The sequence below is a fragment of the Callithrix jacchus genome, chromosome 8 (assembly GCF_049354715.1).
Source record: "Callithrix jacchus isolate 240 chromosome 8, calJac240_pri, whole genome shotgun sequence".
Lineage (NCBI taxonomy): Eukaryota > Metazoa > Chordata > Mammalia > Primates > Cebidae > Callithrix > Callithrix jacchus.
Genome location: NC_133509.1, coordinates 69,772,898 through 69,794,501, shown reverse-complemented (window position 1 = coordinate 69,794,501; position 21,604 = coordinate 69,772,898). Strand labels below are relative to the sequence as shown.

Here is a 21,604-nt window from a genome sequence, read left to right as displayed (position 1 = left end):
GCACCTGTAGTCCCAGCTGCTTGAGAGGCTGAAGGAGAAGAATTTCTTGAGCCCAAGAGTTCAAGGCTATTGTGAGCTATGAACACACCAGTGCATTCTAGCCTGGATGGTAGAATGAGACCCTGTCTCAAAAAATACACAGATGGACTTGGTGGCTCATGCCTATAATCCCAGCACTTCAGGAGGCTGAGGTAGGCAGATCACTTGAGGTCAGGAGTTTAAGACCAGTCTGGTCAACATGGTGAAACTCTCTCTCTACTAAAAATACAAAAATTAGCCGGGCATGATGGTGGGTGCCTGTAATCCCAGCTACTTGGGAGGCTGAGGCAGGAGAATCAGGTTAATCTGAAACTCTGTCTCCAAAAAATAAGAAAGAAAGATAACAAGAATAGTTACGGGCAGCATTTTAAAAGGATATTTACTTACTTATTTTTTCTTTTTTTGGGCTCTAGTACTTGCCAAGGGATATTTATTTTTTAAAGTCAGGATTCAAATGTTGGCAACAGTACTTAAACACTATTTACATCACCAAAGATTTTGGTTTGGGCTAAAATTTTGGAAACTTACAAAACTGAGTAATCTGGTTTTGTTTTGTTTAGTCTCGCTCTGTCTCCTAGGCTGGAGTGCAGTGGTGCGATCTTGACTCACTGCAACCTCTGCCTCCCGGGCTCAAGCAATTCTTCTGCCTCGACCTCCCTACTATCTGGGACTACCATCACGCCCAGCTAATTTTTCAGCCTCCCTAGTATCTGGATGCACACCACCATGCCCAGCTAATTTTTGTATTTTTTAGTAGAGCCGGGGTTTCACCACGTTGGCCAGGCTGGTCTTGAATTCCTAACCTAAGGTGATCCACCTGCGTCGGCTTCCCAAAGTGCTGGGATTACAGGTGTGAGCCACTGTGCCTGGTCTCATTTTCCATTTTTCAAATGGGAAAAATTATAATGCATTACACTTGCTCCAACTCCCAATTTTCTAAATCTTGAAGACACAGTAAAATAACTAAGTATTAGGTTAAAACACATGAAACTGCCAGTTTTACAGGTTAAAAAATAGCCAAAGACCAGCAGTTTCATGATTCAACCCAACAACACACCATTAGGTTAGGAGTAAACTGCTGCTCAAACAAAATGTTATAAACAGTTGTTTTGTATGTAAAGATGTCTTTTCCGTAGTAATATCTTATTTGCTTTGTTTCCTTCCCTATAGCCTTCCCAACACTCACCCAACTTTTCTGGGATTTCTTTGTAGAATACTAGAAAAATACAGGGGCTAAAGATGGTGTGGTGGTGCATGCCTGTAATCCCAGCACTTTGGGAGGCTAAGGCAGGTGGATCATGAGTCAAGAGATTGAGACCATCCTGGCCAATATGGTGAAACCCCGTCTCTACTAAAAACACAAAAATTAGCTGGGTGTGGTGGTGCCTGCTTGTAATCCCAGCTACTCGGAAGGCTGAGGCAGGAGAATTGCTTGAACCTGGGAGGCAGAGGTTGCAGTGACCTGAGATAGCACCACTGCACTCCAGCCTGGCAACAGACTAAGACTCCGTCTTTAAAAAAAAAAAAAAAAAAAAAAGAAAGAAAGAAAGAAAAATACAGGGGCTAAACATAAAAGGAACGGCAGCAAAATGTTCAGGACAAAGATACAATGCAAGAAAGACAATGGCTCATAGTAGGCGCAGCTCAGGCTGTGAGAACAACAGCAGAGATGTATATCCCTTTATGTCACTCACCAGGCTTTGCAAAGCATCTACAGGTGATTCTGAGGTCCTACCAATTATTAGGACTGCAACTCAAGACTTTTCCCACCCATAATTTTGTTTAGAATGCTGTAGAGTTTTGGGGTATATGATTTTCTCCCAAATAAACATGGGCTTGAAAAATAAAAATGAATTGAGAGATACATGTTCTATGAGTTTAGTTATTAAACAACAAGGGATGTTCTACTGGGGCAAGGAAAGCATATTCATATTCAATTTCAATGCTGTGTGACCAAAAAAAACTTACGTTAAGATTTTTTGAAACTGCTTATTTGCTTTTCCCTAAACTTGTAGACTACATAGTTGAGACGTGTGGTTCACTAAGTGCCTCCAAACCTACTCGTTAGAACAGTGATTCCTCAAAGGGGTGGGGTCATTAGAAATCTTAACACTGGGGGAGAGGGAGGGAGAATATGAGGTTTGAAAATACAGCAGTATTTGATCCAAACACTTTTTAGTTATATAGGTTATTTATGTATATATGCACATGTATGCATTTGTGTATGCATTGAATTTCAAATCAGATTCAAGGAGGGCATGAGAAGCCTGGGTTGAGAAATACTGCATTAAAATAAGAATAGTTTTCAATTGCAAAAGAGGCAAATAGTAAGTACTTCTTAGTCATTTGTGAAATTTCTGACTTCATTGACATCAGCAATTTGTTTCTTCTTGACCGCATCCCCTACAGAAAACACTAACTGAAGGCTGGGCTGGCTCACGACTGTAATCCCAGCACTTTGGTAGGCTGAGGTGGGCAGATCATGAGGTTAGGAGTTTGAGACCAACCTGGGCAACATGGTGAAACACCGTCTGTAGTAAAAGCACAAAAATTAGCTAGGTGTGGTGGTTGTGCGCCTGTAATCCCAGCTATTGGGAGGCTGAGGCAGCAGAATCACTTGAACCTGGGAGGTGGAGGTTGCAGTGAGCCGAGATCACGCTATTGCACTCTAGCCTGGGCGCCAGAGCAAGACTCATCTCAAAAACAAACAAACAAAACCCCACTAATTGAGTGCTTACTATCTACACCAGGCACTGTTCTAAGTGCTTTATATCTATTAACTAATTAAATCCTCAAAGCCCTATAAGGTAGGTGGTTATTATCTTTATTTTACAGATAGACAGTTCTTAGAGTTGGTATGCAGCAAGGACTTGAACTCAGGAATTCTGGCTTCAATACACAATGCCACTTCTACATTTAATTTCCAGTATGTCTCCACCAGTCCATTTCTTTCTAGTTCCCTATTAGCATGCTCCCTTCTCTGCAGCAATCAGGCAGTGCTCACATCCACCTGGCAAGCAAATCCCAAAAACTACCCCTCTTCTCCTTTGCCAGACTTATTCAGCAAAGGATCAGCAATTAGAAGAGAAGGTCCTAAAAGTAGCCAGGCTGTATTTGGCCAACTAGGGCCTCAGTCCTATTCCCCGATCCCCAACGCACGTCCTCCCTCTAGTAACTTGGGCAATTCCCAAAAACAGATTTCAAAGCTACAATTTTTAACACATGAAGACATGTACACACATACAACTTGCATATGTACATTAAGAGAAATATTTCAATAGTTACTAAAAGGCATAAAATGAAAAGTCTCTCTACTCCCTGGGAGCAAACCACCAATAATATGTTCTTAATAATTATAAATTATGTTTATATAATTATGGTTAGCATAACTTTATTTTTATTTTTAGACAGAGTCTGGCTCTATCACCCGGCCTGAAATACAGTGGCACAGTTTTGGCTCACTGCAACCTCCAACTCCTGGGTTCAAGCAATCCTTGTGTCTCAGCCTCCAGAGAAGCGGGGACTACAGGCACGTCAGCACACACAGCTAATTATTTGTATTTTTTAGTAGAGACGGGGTTGCATCATGTTAGTCCGGCTGGTCTTCAACTCCTGACGCCAGGTCATCCGCCTGCCTCAGCCTCCCAAAGTGCTAGGATTCCAGGTGTGAGCCATTGCACCTGGCCAAGCATTATAACTTTATATGTATACCTCTATTTTTTTTTTTTGAGACGGAGTTTCACTCTTGTTACCCAGGCTGGAGTGCAATGGTGCGATCTTGGCTCACCGCAACCTCCGCCTCCTGGGTTCAGGCAATTCTCCTGCCTCAGCCTCCTGAGTAGCTGGGATTACAGGCACATGCCACTGTGCCCAGCTAATTTTTTTGTATTTTTAGTAGAGACAGGGTTTCACCATGTTGACCAGAATGGTCTCAATCTCTTGACCTCATGATCCACCCACCTCAGCCTCCTAAAGTGCTTGGATTACAGGCTTGAGCCACCGTGCCCGGCCCATATACCTTTATTTTTTGATCAACTTCAGATTACATTAATCTTTTGAGTCCTAAGTACGGAAGATGAGGAGCATACTTACCTCCCATTGATCTCCCCTCATCATCATCCCATTTTTTAAATATTATTTTCCTACTGTCAGTGTTAACACTTGAATCCTATAATCCTTCCATGCTTTGTCTTTGGAGGATTCTAGTTTATAAACAGTGTTTAGATTATGATTATGTATATATTTTACTGGAGAACTAAACATGAAGGGACCCATAGAAAGGGAAATATTCCATACAGAGCTTCTAATCTAATAGACCAAAAAAAATGAGCCAAAGAATCAAACAAGCATCTAGTAACATTTACTGAACATTTGCTATGTGGCAGAAACACGTTAAGCAGTCTACATACGTTGCCTTAGTTAATCCCCAAAACAACCATTTAAGGAAGAATTATTATGAGTCCAATTTTGCAAACAGAAACTAAAGCTAAGGTTACATACCTGGAAAGTGCCCAGATCAGCTAGTATAGAGCAGGGCAGAGATCTGAATCCAGGTATGGCTCCAGGACCTGAGCTCTTCACCACTATACTGCTTGCTCATACTAACTATTCTTTCACTTTCTTTTTCCTAACAATGTCTAATTAATGCCCTGAATAGCAGATAGAGTGTGTTATTCAGAGATTAAAATCATTCTGTCTAGATAATGAACTTGTTTTCAGATAGATGTTCTCTTTCAAATACTTTAAAAAGTATCACAATGACACTGTATCCAGCCTTTCTACTCACCGAATCTGGGAACCATGAACAATTACGCTTTATGGATGGATTTCACAATATAGTATATAGACGCAAAGTGTAGTTCTCAGAATGACTTTTCCTGTTCACATATTAAAAATCACGAATAAAACACTGAAAGCAGTAGTCTAATATAAGAAAATTATTTAAAACTCAGGAATAAAACACAAAAAGATGAAAATTCCTTGAGGATAGTTATCTCTTTGTTTAGTCTTTAATCACGTTTTTCAACTGGATACAAATTAAAAGGGCTACTGAATTATCCAACATGATGCTGTTTCTTGCTATACTATATACACTGTACAGTAATACACTGAACAATTTAATTGCAAGTTATCTTTAACTCTATTTCTAAAATTTACAGGTGAAGAGAAGCTCATTTACAGACTAAGTCTCTCCTTATGATTCCAAGCGCAGGTGATTGTATTACTGTGCAAGCACGGAGCTACTAAACTCATTCAATGGCCGGGAGCAGTGGCTTACGCCTGTAATCCCAGCACTTTGGGAGGCCGAGGCCGACGGATCACGAGGTCAGGAGTTCGAGACCAGCCTTGCCAACATGGTGAAACCGTCTCTACTAAAGATACAAAATTAGCTGGGCGAGGTGGCCCACGCCTGTAATCCCAGCTACTCGGAAGGCTGAGTCAGGAGAATCGCTTGAACCCAGGAGGTGGAGGTTGCGGTGACCGGAGATTGCACCACTGCACTCTAGCCTAGGACAGAGCAAGACTCCGGCTCAAAACAATAAAATAAAATAAAACTATCATGGACCAGATGTAAATCAAGCTCTCCTGACACTAAATTCTCTGTGGCAAGAGGTCAAGAGTCTGGCTTATAATCATAACCTAAACCTTCACACCATTTCAACGGAACAAAATTCATTACTATACCGAATTAACTGATAATTAGTTTCTTTCCAGTACAGGTGTTCTTCAGTATGCAATTAGTACACAGTACCGCATCTACAACTCAGAACCAGCATTTAAACTATGGGAGCATTCAAACAGATGTGGCTAAAAAGAGGATGCCAATTTCAAGAGCAGCTCTACAATTGAGAGCCACTCATTCTATCAGTTTCCCAAAGATATCTTAAACTGTGTAGATACTTGTAAATTGGTCCTTTTCATTTTTTTATCCGTTTGTTTAACCTGTCACTCTCTTATAAGCTGTGAGCTTCAATATGGAAGAGGGTGTGACATTCATTCATCTTTTTATCTGTTAGGACTAGCACAGAGCAGGCTCGGAATGCCTGTGTGGAATTAACCACAGGACAAGGAAGTCCATGCTGCAAACAAAGGAAAACGGAGAGGAGGCATTTTAGTTGAGACGTTAAGGAATCAATTACCCTTTAGAAACAGATCTTGTACCTAGTCAGGGCACAATGCAATAACTGACGGGGCCTCGTGAAGCCAGAGTCAGCCCTAACTTCCTGAACTCTCCATTGGGTCTGGGCAGTGCGGCTGTTCGCCCTGCAGAGAGCCAGGCCTTCAGTCCCCAGATCCCTGCGTCAAGACAGGGCTGCAAACACCACAGAGCTCAACCTAGTGTCAGCCGCTCACCCTTCCCAGCTCAGGCCCAGCTTCGACCCCAGACTAAACTCTGGCCGCGTCTGTTCGCTCCGGGCCGTACCATGACAGGGCAATTCAGGTGGACCACAGACGGACCTGGTTCACTCACCTACTTGGTAGAGCCGACCCTCGGGTGAAAAAATGGTAATGTGGCGGTCAAAACCGGCGCTGGAACCACGGGACATGTTGGTAGAACCGCTACTTCAAACACTATCTCTGGACCCCGCAGCTCCCGCACTAAGCGTACAAGTCCCTCCCGGAAGTTGCAGCGACTTCTTCCGGGGTACCAGCCGCATTTCTTCCGCTCTTGCACGCCAAACTCACCGCGCTGGAGCTAGTTCGAGCGCCGAGCTCTGAGGCCCCGCCCACTATGGGGGCCGCAGAGTGAGGGCGGGAGGACTTCGAAGGTGTGCGCCTGCGCCAAGTTTGCATCTTGAGCGGGTTGAAGGTACGAGGTGAAAGTTGGGTCGTGGCGGTTTGAGGCTTTCATCTGGAGAATAAATTGACTATAGCAAGAACGAAAAGGCTTCCTCGGGGCCCAGAATAGTGATTTGCCTATCAATGTGACCTAAATAGACCGTGTAATTTACAAGTCTCTTACATGCATCCTGTGTCTGGTTAGACAGCTGGCTTGCCTTCTTCCTAACCGCTTTAACCCGCCACTTTCTTTCTATTACTAGGGAAATAGGTTGCAGCTGCGGCAGCTGCAGCCGTTAAATTTAGGCACTGAAGGGAGCGGGTTCAAGGAGCCGCTGGAAAGAACATTATTTTCTGACAGCCGGGCAAAATCTTCCTTTGATCAGCAGCCCCGACAATTTTTAGCCTTTTTTTTTTTTTTTTTTGAGAAGGAATTTACCTCTTGTGGCACAGGCTGGAGTGCAGTGGGCGCGATCTCGGCTCACTGCAACCTCTGCCTCCCAGGTTCAAGGAATTCTCCTGCCTCAGCCTCCTGAGTAGCTGGAATTACAGGCATGTGCCACCATGCCCGGCTAATTTTGTATTTTTAGTAGAGAGGGGGTTTCACCATGCTTGTCAGGCCGCTCTCGAACTCCTGACCGCAAATGATCCACCCACCTTGGCTTCTCAAAGTGCTGGGATTACAGGCGTGTGCCACCGAGCCCGACCAAGTTTTAGTCTTCAAAGTGGAACTCCAGCCTGGCCAACATAGGAAGGCCCCATCTCTACAAAAAAATAAAATTAGGTGGGCCTAGTGGCCAACGCCAGTAGTCTCAGCTGCTTGGGGGACAGAGGTGGAAGGATGGGTTGAGCCCAGGAGATCCAGGCTGCAGTGAGCTATGATCACGCCACTGTATTCCAGCCTGGGTAACAGAGGAAGATCTGTCTAAAAAAAAAAAAAGGTGGAACTGAGGTTGAAATACGGGTAATGGGGAATGAGGTTAAGCAGCCTTGATGAATAATGAACTAGAACTGAGGAGATGGGGCTTATGGCAGCTAGTGTTGCATGGATTAATGAGAGTAATTTCAAGCTGGCGAGGTCGCAAATTTGTGCCTATTTTGCCTTTCCCCAAGGCACACTCCTGTTTAATGAATATAAAATGCAAAACATAATGTTAGGATTGTTGTTTTTCTTCCCAGATAAAGATGGTTTGTGTTACAAGGAAGGCAAGATACACTAATGTTTGCAGCACCGTAATGCCTGCTGACATACTGAAGTAGGGATTCTTACCTCTTCAATGTATTTCCTAAACTCACTTTCTATTTTAAAGGAAAAATATTATAAGACCCTCATAAGACAATTCCAATTTCTTAAGAGTGTTGTTTTAAAAATGAATTTCAATTTTATTAACCTGAAAAATCCAAAACTGAAACATGGTTAAGAAAACGGTAAACGCAAACAGCATCTCTGGCACAAAGGGTACTTTCCAGCACTGGCTAGTTCCCAAGTGGACTGATAAAAGTTTTCCCTTGCTTCTGGTTCAGGTCCCTACTCTCAGGACCAACTCCTCTTGACCTTTTGAAGACTTTTGTTTTCTCAGACTCTGAAAGAGCCTGGTATACTGTAATTCCCACTGTTTGCCTGCATACTCATAGACAGAGTTCTTGGTAAGGCTGTTAGGAGAGTGAACTTAGTCCCACAGCCTCAACAGCTGGCTTATACTGGTATCCCCCAAATTAGGTCTCTAGCTGGACCCTTCTCTGGAGCTGAATCTTCTCTAATTGCCAATGGGATATTTTCCACATTGAGATATTTGGCACCTCAAAACCCAACCTATTTAAAAGAGAACTCCTTATCTCATCTCTTCCCTCTTAAACCAATTCCTTCCCCTTGTACCATGTTTTCCAAGTGTTTAGAGCCAAATTTTGCAGTAGTCTTAATTCCTTAACACTTCGCTCTGTCTTAATTTGTTCCTGCTCTGTTATTCTGCTTTTTTTTTTTTTTTAAAGGAAATGGAATGTTGCTCTGTCACCCAGACTGGAGTACAGTGGCATGATCACTGCAGCCTTGAACTCCTGTGCTCAAGTGATCCTCTGGCCTCAGCCTCCCAAGTAGCTGGGACTGCAGCTGCACACCAACACTCCTGGCTAGTTTAAAAACATTTTTTTAGAGACTAGGTCTCACTGCATTGTCCAGGGTGGCCTCAAACTCCTGGCCTCAAGGGATCCTTTGGCCTTAGCCTCCTGAGTATCTTTTTTCTTTCTGCTATATAATTCATAAATTTAGGCTGGGCATGGTGGCTCACACCTGTAATCCCAGCACTTTGGGAGGCCAAGGAGGGTGGATCATTTGAGGTCAGGAGTTAAAGACCAGCCTGGCCAACATGGTGAAACCCTGTCTCTACTAAAAATACAAAAATGAGCCAGGCACTAGTGGTGTGCACCTATGATCCCAGCTACTCAGGAGGCTGAGGCAGGAGAATCTTTTAAGCCTGAGAGGTGGAGGTTGCAGTGAGCTGAGATCATGCCACCGCACGGCAGTCTGGGTGATAGAGTGAGGCCCCTGTCTAAAAAAAAAAATTCATAAATTTGTTCACTGTTTTATTGTCCCTCATTCCCACCCCCAATTTAACCTCTGTGATGGCAAGGATTTTCGTTTTGCTCACTGATACAGCTCAGGCAACTTGAACAATGCCCAGCATATATTAAGTGCTCAATAAATATTAGTTGAATGAATGAATCCCTATGGCCTGGGAGTTAGGAGTTCATCCTTTTCTATTTAAACCTGAATTTAAATTCAATTTTTGACAGTTACTAGATTATGTGACCTTATGCAGACTTCTTAAGTCTAGATTCCTCTATCTGTTAAATTTGGAGAGTAAGATCCACTTTATAGGGGCTGCGGTATTAAATAAGAGAAGGAAGGTAAGTACCAAACAGAACCTAGCACATAAAAAACATTCATCAAATGGTGGTTATTATTATTGTGTTCCCATTTGGTCAGTTACTGAGTGCTGTCAATTATTCCTATGGAATGACTCTCCCGCCTACTCTTCATTCCTATTCCACTGTTCAAATTTAGACCCCTTTTACAATTTACTCTGGCACAGTACAGTCTCCTCTTAGTGATCCATCTCACTCTTTTTTGTTTTTTAGAGCATTGGATTACTTCTCTGTCTACATCTGTTTGGGTTTTATACCATATTTTTCAGGTTTATCCTCTGAATAAAATCTAATCTTTAGGTTAGTGTTAAAGCTGTCTACAAGTTGATCTCTACCTATCTTTTCAAACTTCTCTTCCACTTCATCCTCCTGTTTCTATTCCAGAACTTGAGAGGGAAGAGATGAGATAAGGAGTTCCATGGCACTGCTCTGAGCAGCACTGCCTGATCATACCTCAAACTCTCCCATGTCTTTCTCTTTTCTGTAAGGACTATCCCATTCCCATCTCCTCTTATAAGATAGCAAATCTGCTATCTGTCTGTTTCTCCCATATATGTTTAGTGCATATAATCTGAATCTTTTATTAGCTTGACCCAAATGAAATGGCCATGTTTGTAGGTCAAATATTGGCAATTAAATACTTAAAGAGTTGTCGGCTGGGTGCCATGGTTGATGCCTATAATCCCAGCACTTTGGGAGGCTGAGGTGGGCGGATCACTTGAGATCAGGAATTTGAGACCAGCCTGCCCAACATGGTGAAACCCTGTCTCTAAAAAATACTAAAATTAGCCGGGTGTGGTGGTGTGTCCCTATAATCCTGGTTACTCCAGAGGCTGAGGCATGAGAATATTTTGAACCCAGGAGGTGGAGGTTGCAGTGAGCCGAGATCGTGCCACTGTACTCCAGCCTGGGCAACAGAGTGAGACTCTGTCTCAAAAGAAAAAAAAAAAGTTGTGTATCTCAGCCTTACCAAAGATTGACAGGGCACAGTCTGTGTACTTTTCATCTCTGTATTCTTCACTACCCCTGTTATGGGGCTTGGCTCATAAAAGTTCAATAATAACTGTTGGCTGGGTGGCCAGGTGCAGTGGTTCACACCTGTAATCCCAGCACTTTGGGAGACCAAGGCAGATGGATCACCTGAGGTCAGGAGTTTGAGACCCGCCTGGCCAACGTGGTGAAACCATGTCTCTACTAAAAACAATACAAAAATTAGTTGGGTGTGGTAGCGCAAACCTGTAATCCCAATTACTAAGGAGGCTGAGGCAGGAGAATTGCTTGATCCTAGGAGGTGAGGGATGCAGTGGTGGCACCACTGCACTCCAGCCTCAGTGACAGAGTGAGGTTCTCAAAAAAAGCCAAACACCAAAAACAAAACTGTTGACTGGGTGTGGTGGCTCATACCTGTAATCCCAAAGCTTTGGGAGGCCAAGGTGGGAGGATTGCTTGAAGCAATGTGTGAAATAATTGTCATAGACTGCAAGGTGCATGATATGTGTGATTTGAAATATCCCATCACAGGAGTTCCAGACCAGTCTAGACAACAAAATGAGACCACATCTCAATGGAAAATTTAAAAAAGTTCGCAGGGCACAGTGTTGTAACCCTATAGTCCTAGCTGCTTGGGAGTCTGAGGCTGGAGGATCACTTGAGCCCATGAGTTTGAGGCTACAGGGAGCTATGATTATACCACTGCATTCCAGTCTTGGTGACAACCCTGTCTCTAAAAAAAAAAGACTGTTAAATTGAACTGAAAGTTGTAGAAATAAAGGGAACAACTGAGAGATGTTTTCATACCTACAATCTTTTGTTTCCCATGTAGGCATGACTGGATGTCCATTGTCTTGTAGTTGCCTAGGTTGGTATCAAACTCCTGGTCTTAAGCCAGGAGTGTCTAATCTTTTGGCTTCCCTGGGCCACATTGGAAGAAGAATTGTCATGGGCCACACATAAACTACATTAACACTAATGATAACTGATGGCTAAAAAAAAAAAAAAAAAAAAAGCAGGTGGTGGGTTGGACAAGCTTAGTTTAAGCAATCCTCCTGCCTTGGCCTCCCAAAGTGATGGGATTAGAGGTGTGAGCCAGCATGCCTGGCCTGTGTTAGGGTATTTCAATCACACATATCATGCATCCTGCAGTCTATGAGAATTATTTCACATATTCAAACAGATCTTGATCCCCTCTTGAAGGATTTAAGCTGGGCATTGGATTTTGGATGGTATACATATTTTAATACTCTTAAGGATACTTCCTGGAAGGAATCAACTTCATTTTCAACACAAACATAAATTGAAAGCTAGGATTAAAAATCAGCCTTCTTGATGGCGGAGGCCACATGTTTTTCGTTGTTGTTGTTTTTGGTTTTTTTGTGAGACAGAGTCTTGCTCTGTCACCTAGGCTGGAGTGCAGTGGTGCAATCTCGGCTCATTGCAACTTCTGCCTCCTGGGTTCAGGTGATTCTCGTGCCTCAGCCTCCTGAGGAGCTGGAATTACAGGCATGCACCACCATACCTGGCTAATTTTTAAATTTTTAGTCGAGACAGTTTTGCCATGTTGGCCAGTCTGGTCTTGAACTCCTGGCCTCAAGTGATTCGCCTATCTTGGGCTCCCAAATGCTGGGATCACAGGCGGGAGCCACAGTGCCCAACTAGCCACATCTGTTTTGTTCACCATTGTATCCTCAATACCAAACAGTGCCTAGCCTGAGGTAAGCACTTAGATCATTTGTTGAATACACATTCTCACTGTTTGTGTTTTCTATTATGTGTAATTTTCTTTATTCAAAAGGATTTGTCAGTAAATTGAAAGATCCAAATCTCAAAACCCTAAAAGATCAGAGATTTTATATTAGAATTTGAGATTTTTCCACATAGGCAAATTAATTCCTCTGGGAAATCTTTCAGAAAGACAAAATCTTTACCAATTCCATTGCAAAGGGAAATCCCCTGGAAGCCATCTTCATGAATGTGTGCCATCGGACTCCAGGCAACAGCTAAACTACTCACTCAGCTGGACTTTCCCGTGGGTCAGGGAGCTTTCAGCAATGTCTGGGTACTAATACTCCTGCTCTAACACTAGCCGGGGTGACAGACTTGCTGTGTCTGTGTGGAAAGTTTGTCTTCCTCTCTGTGGGGCCATCAAGTTAGACTTTTTGAAATGACTTTCTGGTTTTTTGAAAAAATTTAGAGATGACTTGACATCTCGTGAGTCTTGGAAAATCTCCTGGGGGCCTCCGTTTGGCAAAGCCCACATTCTCCCCTGGGGGAGGAGGTAGGTGGAAGGTAGGGGTTACCCACAAGGCAAAGGTGGAAAGTGGCAGTGTAGATTCTCAGAGACTGCAGACATGTGAATCACATGGTGTTTAAAGGCAAGATAAGAATGTATCCCTTAGCTCAAGATGCTCTGCAGGCAGTTTCAGTGAGCCAGGGAATAGAAAAATGAAGCCTATCTGTGTTTCTATGTGATATTAGCAGGTGTTGAAACACAGTGCCCTGTGAGTTGGCTATTTGCAATACAGCATCTTAGGGGAGTTGGGATTTCCTGATTTTAAGGGACCCCAAAGAACAGCTGTGGCAAGGACAGAGGTAGGGAAGTAGCAGTTCTGGGTAAAGAAAGGGACACAGGACTCTGCCCAGCTCTCTGGCCTGATTTTCACTAATCCAGAGCTTCCTCCGGGCGGACAAGAACCTGGCTCTGTGTCTTTCCCTTTTTTATCTTTCTCAGATCCTGCAGTTCTTCCTGCACCCCAGTAACTATGGTTGGCTACCTAGGACTTCAGCCATTCTGGATGAGTGCTGAAGGAGAAAAGAGTACTTTCTCTACTCTAGTTCTATAATTTATGGGTAAAGGAGAGGGACAAATGGGGCACTAAATGTGGGATGGGGTGTGACTTCTGTGACTTCAAGTTATGCTTCTCATAAGTCCTTCAAACCCTTTGAAATCCTTCAAAGCCCTTCAAACCCCAGATTCCAATAAAGCAACACTCCTCTGCCTCCTAGTGTGGTTCTTTTACCCTCTGGTACCAATGGTGAATGCAATACAGTGTTTACAACATAGCAGTCACACAGCTATCATTATTTCCCTTCTGTGCCATCCCCTTCCTAACCAGTCAATTTAGTTCTGTGCCTGGATTCTCTCAGCTGTTCCTCAAAATAAATGCTGTCCTTTGGTTTGAGAGGGAATAAACTTGTATCACTTCAACCTAAAGGACATTTAAATACAACTGTGTATGAACCCCTCTATAGAGCCAAAACTTTTAGCTTTTCAGTTCACCCTTGTTTTTTTAGCTATAATAACTTCAGTATTATCCTTTTATGACTTTTGATGTTTCTCTTGTTTTTTCCAAGCTCTGCCTTAAATGAAAACCCTATGCTTAGCTTCTTGTTTCTGGAAGCCAAGAAGTTTGAAAAACACTGAGAATTCTCATGGGTCTTCCTACAATACTGGAAGAAACAATGGAAGACCCCAGCTGGCGTGGGCTTAACCGTTGGTGATTTTTAACATACAGCTTTCCCTTAGGCAACTTAACACAGGAAGCCCTTCATAGCTTGAGAAAACAGCAAATGTTCCAGTGAAAAATAAGATGAGGAAGGGTGGGAGAAGGGAACAGTCACATCCAGAAATTTGAAAATGGCCAAGTTCTGCTCTGAGTGTCAGCAGCACTGGGTTTGAATCTGAGCTTTGCCACAGACTAGTTGGTGACCATGATCTCAGTTTCTTCTTCTCTCAAACAGGTAAGTATGCTCTACCCACTTTAAAAGGCATAGAGTCCACTAAGGTGAAATTAAACCACTTCCAATCAGACTGGAACTCAGCTTCTTTGTGAAAGGAGGGGGACGCACTGATGAATAAGGCCTGGATTGTCGGCTACTTTGCTTTGTTCTATCCTTACCAAATTGGTACTGCATGTGCCTGCACTGCACACTGCTATCATTCAGAAGTGAAACTCACTCTGGAATTTGGAAAGCAGCTAATTCTTACCTATCTCGTCACACACATATGTAGCATGGGTGCATGAATGTTGATGGGAGATGGGACACAAGATCAATTATTTCATGGTCTCTCCCTGCATCTTGGGATCTTTATGAACTTTAGACTTTATTCACTCTATTCCCCACCCCCGCCCCCAGCTCCCTGAGTGTGGGGAAAGGGAGGTGCAGAGATTGGCCAATCACTAAGAAAGTGAGTCAAGAACAGAGAGGAAATAAGACTCCACAGCCTTCCCTTTAGCCTAGAGACACTTCCTCTTCTTTGAGGTTTCCTATTTGGCTTACTCTAATTCCTATTTTCTTACCACAAAATTAAGTCATCTGTGGTGCTCAGAAGGAACCAAATTCTCTTGAGGGTATTGGAGAGAGGGAGAGAGAAAATGCAAATGAATGAGATTTCTGATCATTTTTACCAATATTTTCAGTCACTAATTTAGAAACTAGTTCTTCAGAGCCCAGTTATTGATAGAAAAGCAAGAGGTTACTACAGTTTTATTTTATTTTTTTGAGACAGAGTTTTGCTCTGTCACCCTGGCTAGAGTGCAGCGGCATGATCTTGGGTCACTGCAACCTCTGTCTCCCAGGCAGTCCTCCCATCCCAGCCTCCCAAGTAGCTGGGACAATAAGCATGTGCCATCACACTTGGCTGATTTTTAATCTTTTTGTAGATATAATGTCTCCCTATATTGCCCAGCTGGTCTTGAATTCCTGGGCTCAAGTGATCCTCCTGTCTTGGCCTCCCAAAATACTGGGATTACACTGAAACATGGTGATTGTAATCACTGTGCCTGACTCCAGTTTTATTTTCTACTTGCTTTGGAATGATTTGATGAACCTCAGCTGAGATCCCCAAACTTCATTCAAAATGCATTTCATCCATAATGGTGAAATAAATGCAAGTTCCAAAAATCAACCACAGACAGCAGATTTAGGCATTAAAACATTCCAAAGATTAAAAACTCTGGAATGATGTCTTACAAATACATAGCAAGTTTTATTCCAGTTACCAAAGTACCATGTACAGAGTAAATGTCTAATGAATAAATCTATAATTCACTGAAGATATGGTATGATTATAGAGGATGGCATTGAGAAGTTACTATTTTTTGAGGATCAGTGAGGCATCAGAACACCACAGATTAAGTTCCCACTTAGCCAGCTCATACACAAAATACTAAGGAGCAAGAGGGGAATTCAAAGGAGAAGTAGGCATTAGAGATAAAAATCAGGAAGACATTTTCAAACAACTTCTCCAGGCCGGGCGCGGTGGCTCAAGCCTGTAATCTCAGCACTTTGGGAGGCCGAGGCGGGTGGATCACGAGGTCAAGAGCTTGAGACCATCCTCCTGGTCAACATGGTGAAACCCCGTCTCTACTAAAAATACAAAAAATTGGCTGGGCACGGTAGCGCATGCCTGTAATCCCAGCTACTCAGGAGGCTGAGGCAGGAGAATTGCCTGAACCCAGGAGGCGGAGGTTGCAGTGAGCTGAGATTGCGCCATTGCACTCCAGCCTGGGTAACAAGAGTGAAACTCCGTCTCAAAAAAAAAACAACTTCTCCAAAGTAATTCAGCATTTACTGAGCCTCCTCTATGGGCAAGAAGCTGGGCTAGCTGCTCTGGGAGACACACAGATGAACTGATGAACACAGAACCAAAGTTCCAGGAGGAAGATGAAACATGAATGAAAGCAAAGCTAACATGAGGCAGTCTGTAATATACAAGGAAATGTGTAACAGCAGCGCAGATGAGAAAAATGACCTTATATGCGTATGGGCTAGAGGGAATGTAAAACTACCTGTTGGATGACCCATGTCCAAGCTCAGCTTAGGACAGGGAGGACTCTTAACAGGTGTGTAGAGCACAATGCTAGGAGTAATGTGGGGGGCACCACAGTGCAACATGAAATGGGAGTGGCATAAATAAGCAGAGGAATAAAAAAAGAGCCTGTGTTTAGGGCAAGGTAGGCAATGGGCAACTTAACTAGGACACAAGAAATATTTTGGGTTAGGGTACAAATGAAAGGAGCCAGGCTTGGATACTAAGCTAAGGAATTTATGCTCTATCTAGTTGGAAGGCTATGGGGAGATATTTAATGTTTTTGAGCAAGTAGAGTGGCAAGACTAGAATTATGCTTTGAGAAGATAAACCTGGTGGCTGCATTTATGAGGAACTGTCATTGGGGATGTCAGCCAGGAGGCTATTGCTAATAGACCAAGTGAAAGTTTTTGAAGGCCTAAACTGGGGTAGTAGCAATAAGAATGGAAAGAAGAGAATATCTGCAAGAAATTTTTAAAGGCTGGACGTGGTGGCTCATGCCCGTCTAATATTCCCAGCACTTTGGGAGGCCGAGTTGGGAGGACTGCTTGAGCCCAGGAGTTTGAGATAGCTTGGGCATCATGGCAAAACCCTGTATCTACAAAAAATAAAAATTAACCAGGTGTGGTGGTGTCCACCTATAGGGTGCGTGCCAATGGTCCCAATTACTTGGGAGGCTGAGGCAGGAGGACTGCTTGAGCCCAATGGTCAAGGCTGCAGTGAGCCATGATTGGATCACAACACTCCAGCCTGGGCAACAGACTGAAATCACATCACCTAAAAAAAAAAAAAAGAGAGAAAATCTGGGCGAAGTGGCTCATGTCTGTAATCCTAGCACTTTGGGAGGCTAAGGCGGGCAGATCACCTGAGGAATTCAAGACCAACCAGACCAACATGGAGAAACCCTGTCTCTACTAAAAATACAAAATTGCTGGGTGTGGTGACACATGCCTGTAATCCCAGCTATTCGAGAGGCTGAGGCAGGAGAATAGCTTGAACCCATGAGGCAGAGGTTGCGGTGAGCCGAGATCGCGCCACTGCACTCCAGCCTGGGCAACAAGAGCAAAACTCAGTCTCAAAAAAAATAAGTAGTCTAACATCCTATTAAACCTATTGTAAAAATGTTAGACTGTGCAGAGAATGAAGATTAAGTAAAAATCATCCACAACCCAACACGCAGATACTTATTAACATCGTGGAATCAATGAAATGTTATTCCTTTCAGACATTTTCCAAGTATTTTCTTTTTCTTCCCTCCCTCCTTCCCTCCCTCCCTCCCTCCCTCTTTCTTCTTTCTTTTCTTTCTGTAGTGATAGAGTCTCCCTATGTTGCCCAGGCTGGTCTTGTACTCCTGGGCTCAAAAGATTCTCCCACCTCAGCCTCCCCAAGTGTTAGGCTTACAGGTGTGAGCCACCACACCTGGCCATCCAAGTATTTTCTTTCCTTCCTATTTAAAAAAATGGGATCTTATTAGACATACCATTTTGGAGCTGCCTTTCAATTTATTATACGCCAATATACAAAGCATCGGCTGCAAATAGTTCATGCCTGTAATCCCAGCGCTTTCGGAGGCCAAGGTGAGTGGATCACCTGAGGTGAGGGGTTCAAGACCAGCCTGGCCAACATGGTGAAACCCTGTCTCCACTAAAAAATACAAAAAATTAGCTGGGTGTGGTGGTGTGGGCCTGTAATCCCAGCTACTCGGAGGCTGAGGCAGGGAGGCAGAGGTTGCAGTGAGTTGAAATCACGAGACTCTGTGCCCACGAGCCTGGGCAACAGAGCAAGACTCCATCTCACAAAAAGTGTCTTTTTTTACTTTTTCTTTTTTTTTCTGCTCTTTCGCCCAGGCTGGAGTGCAATGGAATGATCTCAGCTCACTGCAACCTCCACAGGCTCAAGCAACCTGTCACCTCAGCCTCCAGAGTAGCTGAGACGACAGGCATATGCCACTGTGCTCAGCTAATTTTTGTATTTTTTTGTTAGAGATGGGGGGATCTCACCATGATGCCCAGGTTGGTCTCAAACTCCTGGATGCAAGAAATCCTCCTGCCTTAATCTCCCAAAGTGCAAAATACCATTATAATCACTGCAACATTAAAAGTTATGTTTAGGTTAGGTGCAGTGGCTCATTCCTGTAATCCCAGCGCTTTGGAAGGCCAAGATGAGTGGATTGCTTAGGCCAGGAGTTCGACACTATCCTGGGGAACATGATGAGACCCTGTCTCTAAAAAAATTTTTTTAGGCCTGGCGCAGTGGCTCACGCCTGTAATCCCAGCACTTTGGGAGGCGGAGGCAGGTGGATCATGAGGTCAGGAGATGGAGACCATCCTGGCTAACACAGTGAAACCCCATTTCTACCAAAAAAAAAAAAAAAAAAAAACACAACAACAAAACAATTAGCCAGGCATGATGGCACATGCTAGTAGTCCCAGCTACTCAGGAGGCTGAGGCAGGAGAATCACTTGAACCCAGGAGGTGGAGGTTGTGGCAAGCCAAGATTGCACCACTGCACTCCAGCCTGGGTGACTAAGCAAGGCTCAGTTTCAAAAACAATTTTTTTAAATTTACAAATAAGCTAGAAAATTAGCTGGGCATGGTAGAGTGCGCCAGTAGTACCAGCTACTCAGGAGGCTTAGGTAGGAGGATTGCTTGAGCCCAGGAGGTCAAGACTGCACACTGCTGTACTCCAGCCTGGGTGACAGAGCAGGCCCCTGTCCCAAAAATAAAACATTAAATTATAGCTATTTACTTCTTCCCTTATTTTGAATGTTTAGTTACTTCCAATTGCATTCTGGTCAATTACTTTATTATGAATGAGTAAGCTGTTTCAAAGTGGTTCAGTTTGAGTGTCTCAGGTGAAGTTGCTACTCAGATGAAGTTGCTCAGCTGCAAATGTGGAACCGGAAACAAACCAGTGGCAGAGATGGCACCTTCTTTTGAGAATTTTGCTATGAAACTATCCCTGGGGAAGCACAGTTTTGTCTGGTCAGAAGCCTAAAGTTACTTGTTAGTAAATAGGAAAGAGCTGGAGGAAAGAAATTAACTGAGAACAAAATCCCAATTCAGCAAGAAGGTACAGTATGGAAGTAGGCAGAAAGAGTAACCTAGGGCTGGGTGCAGGTATCAGCATACCTATAATCCCAGCACCTTGAGAGGCCAAGGCAGGAGGATTGATAAGAGGCCAGGAGTTCGAGACTAATTTGAAGTTTTTTGTTTTTTTAGGAAAGAAAAGGGAGAAAAGATGCAGGAGAGGAAAATTATTGGAAAGAGCAAACATTGATGAAGAGGTTTTTAACAGATGGCTTTTAGTTTCCAGTTAAGTCTTCTAAGAGTGAGAATGAGACTGACAAGTCCTGAATCAGTCTCATGATTTTTTATATAATCGTGGAGCTCATTGAGGCCTTTACTTCTCAAATTGCAGTCTGCAGTGTTGGAATTACCAGGTATGTCAGACCTGAATCAGAACTGGCATTTTAAGTGGGATTCCCAGGTGATTCTATGCCCACTAAGTTTAAGAAGCCCATCTTCCCCACTTAACAGAAAAGGAAATAAAGGCTCCAGGAGATTAGCTGTTTGCAACTTAGCTTTGCAAATTAAGACTGTAAAGGTTGGGAGAGCTCCTTCAAGAAATTAACGGGAATTTCATGACTTTTCTAACAACACTATGGCACACAGAAAAAGTGGAATGGTCTGTGGCTACTCAAAATTAGGTTTAGAACTGAAAGGACGGACACCACAGGAGGTAAAAAGTCTGAAATAATTTGCACTGCTATTGAAACCATCCTCCCATGGGTGCTTTGAGAGGTGGGATAGGGAGGAAGGCAAGCAAAGCCAAATGGGAAAGGGCAATAGGGGTCTCCTAGGTAAGGGAGGGATAGGTCCAAGAACAGGTCAATGGTGGTTTAATGCAAAGGTGGTTGGCTTAAAGGAGTGAGACAGGTAAGGAGGTTGTGGTCAAAATGAGGAACTTGAAAGTTTAAAATCCTGAAACTAATTAAAAATGCTGGCCATCTCACAGGGAGCCAAAAATCACAAAATCAGGTGGGCATGGTGGTCAGTGCATGTAATCCCAGCAACTTGGGAGGCTGAGGCAGGAGGATCATTTGAGCCAAGGAGTTTGAGGATGCAGTGAGCTATGACGACACCTGTGAATAGCTACCGCACTCCAGCCTCAGCAACATAGTGAGACCCCCATTTCTAGAAACAATAACAACAACAACAAGCCATGAGACCAGAGTTAAGAAACAATGAGACAAAGCTGGGTGCAGTGGCTCATGCCTGTAATTCTAGCACTTTGGGAGGCTGAGGTGGGTGGATCACTTGAGGTCAGGCAAGACCAGCTTGGCCAATATGGAGAAACCCTGTCTCTACTAAAAATACAAAAACTAGCTGGGCATGGTGACACGTGCCTGTAATTCCAGCTACTTGGGAGGCTGAGGCATGAGAATCGCTTGAATCTGGGAGGTGGAGGTTGCAGTGAGCTGAGATCAGGCCACTGCACTCTCTAGCCTGGGTGACAGAGTGAGACTCCATCTCAAAAAATAAAAAGAACAATGAGACCAAAATGTGGATGGAGTTGGAATTTCTGGTGATATTGGCATTGGGAGTGGAAGCAAAGTACATTCTTATGACATTTATAAAGTACAAACTGTTCAGTACTGATTTCCTCACATTAACTTCCCTTGGTGTGTTGATGAACAAAGAGTTACATGATTTGCCTTAAAAAAATAAAAAGCTCTTTATCTGTGTAAAGCAGCAATTCCTCCTTAGATGTTCTCTTCAAAAACGTGGTCTAACCAGTTTATTCCTTTAGGAGTCGGAGATCAGAGGGCCTGACTTAGAAAAGACCCATTATATCAAGGATTTGACCACTCCTGCCAGAATAGCACCAAGTGCCAAAGGACGTGGCCAATAGGTATTATCAGCTTCTGGGAACACATTTCCTTCTGAACACAAGCAAGCCTTGAGTAGAAGTTTGTGAGTATATAGCTATGCAGGTAGTATTTTATGGTGTCCAGCAATGCTCTAGTTTAAGCTGGCTGCCCCTTTTTATGA

General features: G+C 43.4%; 1 protein-coding gene across 2 annotated transcripts in view; it reads right to left on the bottom strand.

Moving 5' to 3' along the window:
• Positions 1–21,604, bottom strand: part of PSMA6 (proteasome 20S subunit alpha 6) — a 38,229-nt gene that overhangs the window by 15,866 nt on the left and 759 nt on the right. Inside the window, exon 1 of one of the 2 annotated variants that reach the window (XM_054239872.2) lies at positions 6,512–6,682. The exons of the other annotated variant lie outside the window; for it this stretch is intronic. Coding sequence (XP_054095847.1) covers positions 6,512–6,587 — 76 coding nt within the window. The 5' untranslated portion in view covers positions 6,588–6,682. Of the gene's footprint in view, positions 1–6,511; positions 6,683–21,604 lie in introns of those variants that run through there. 2 annotated transcript variants of the gene reach the window in all.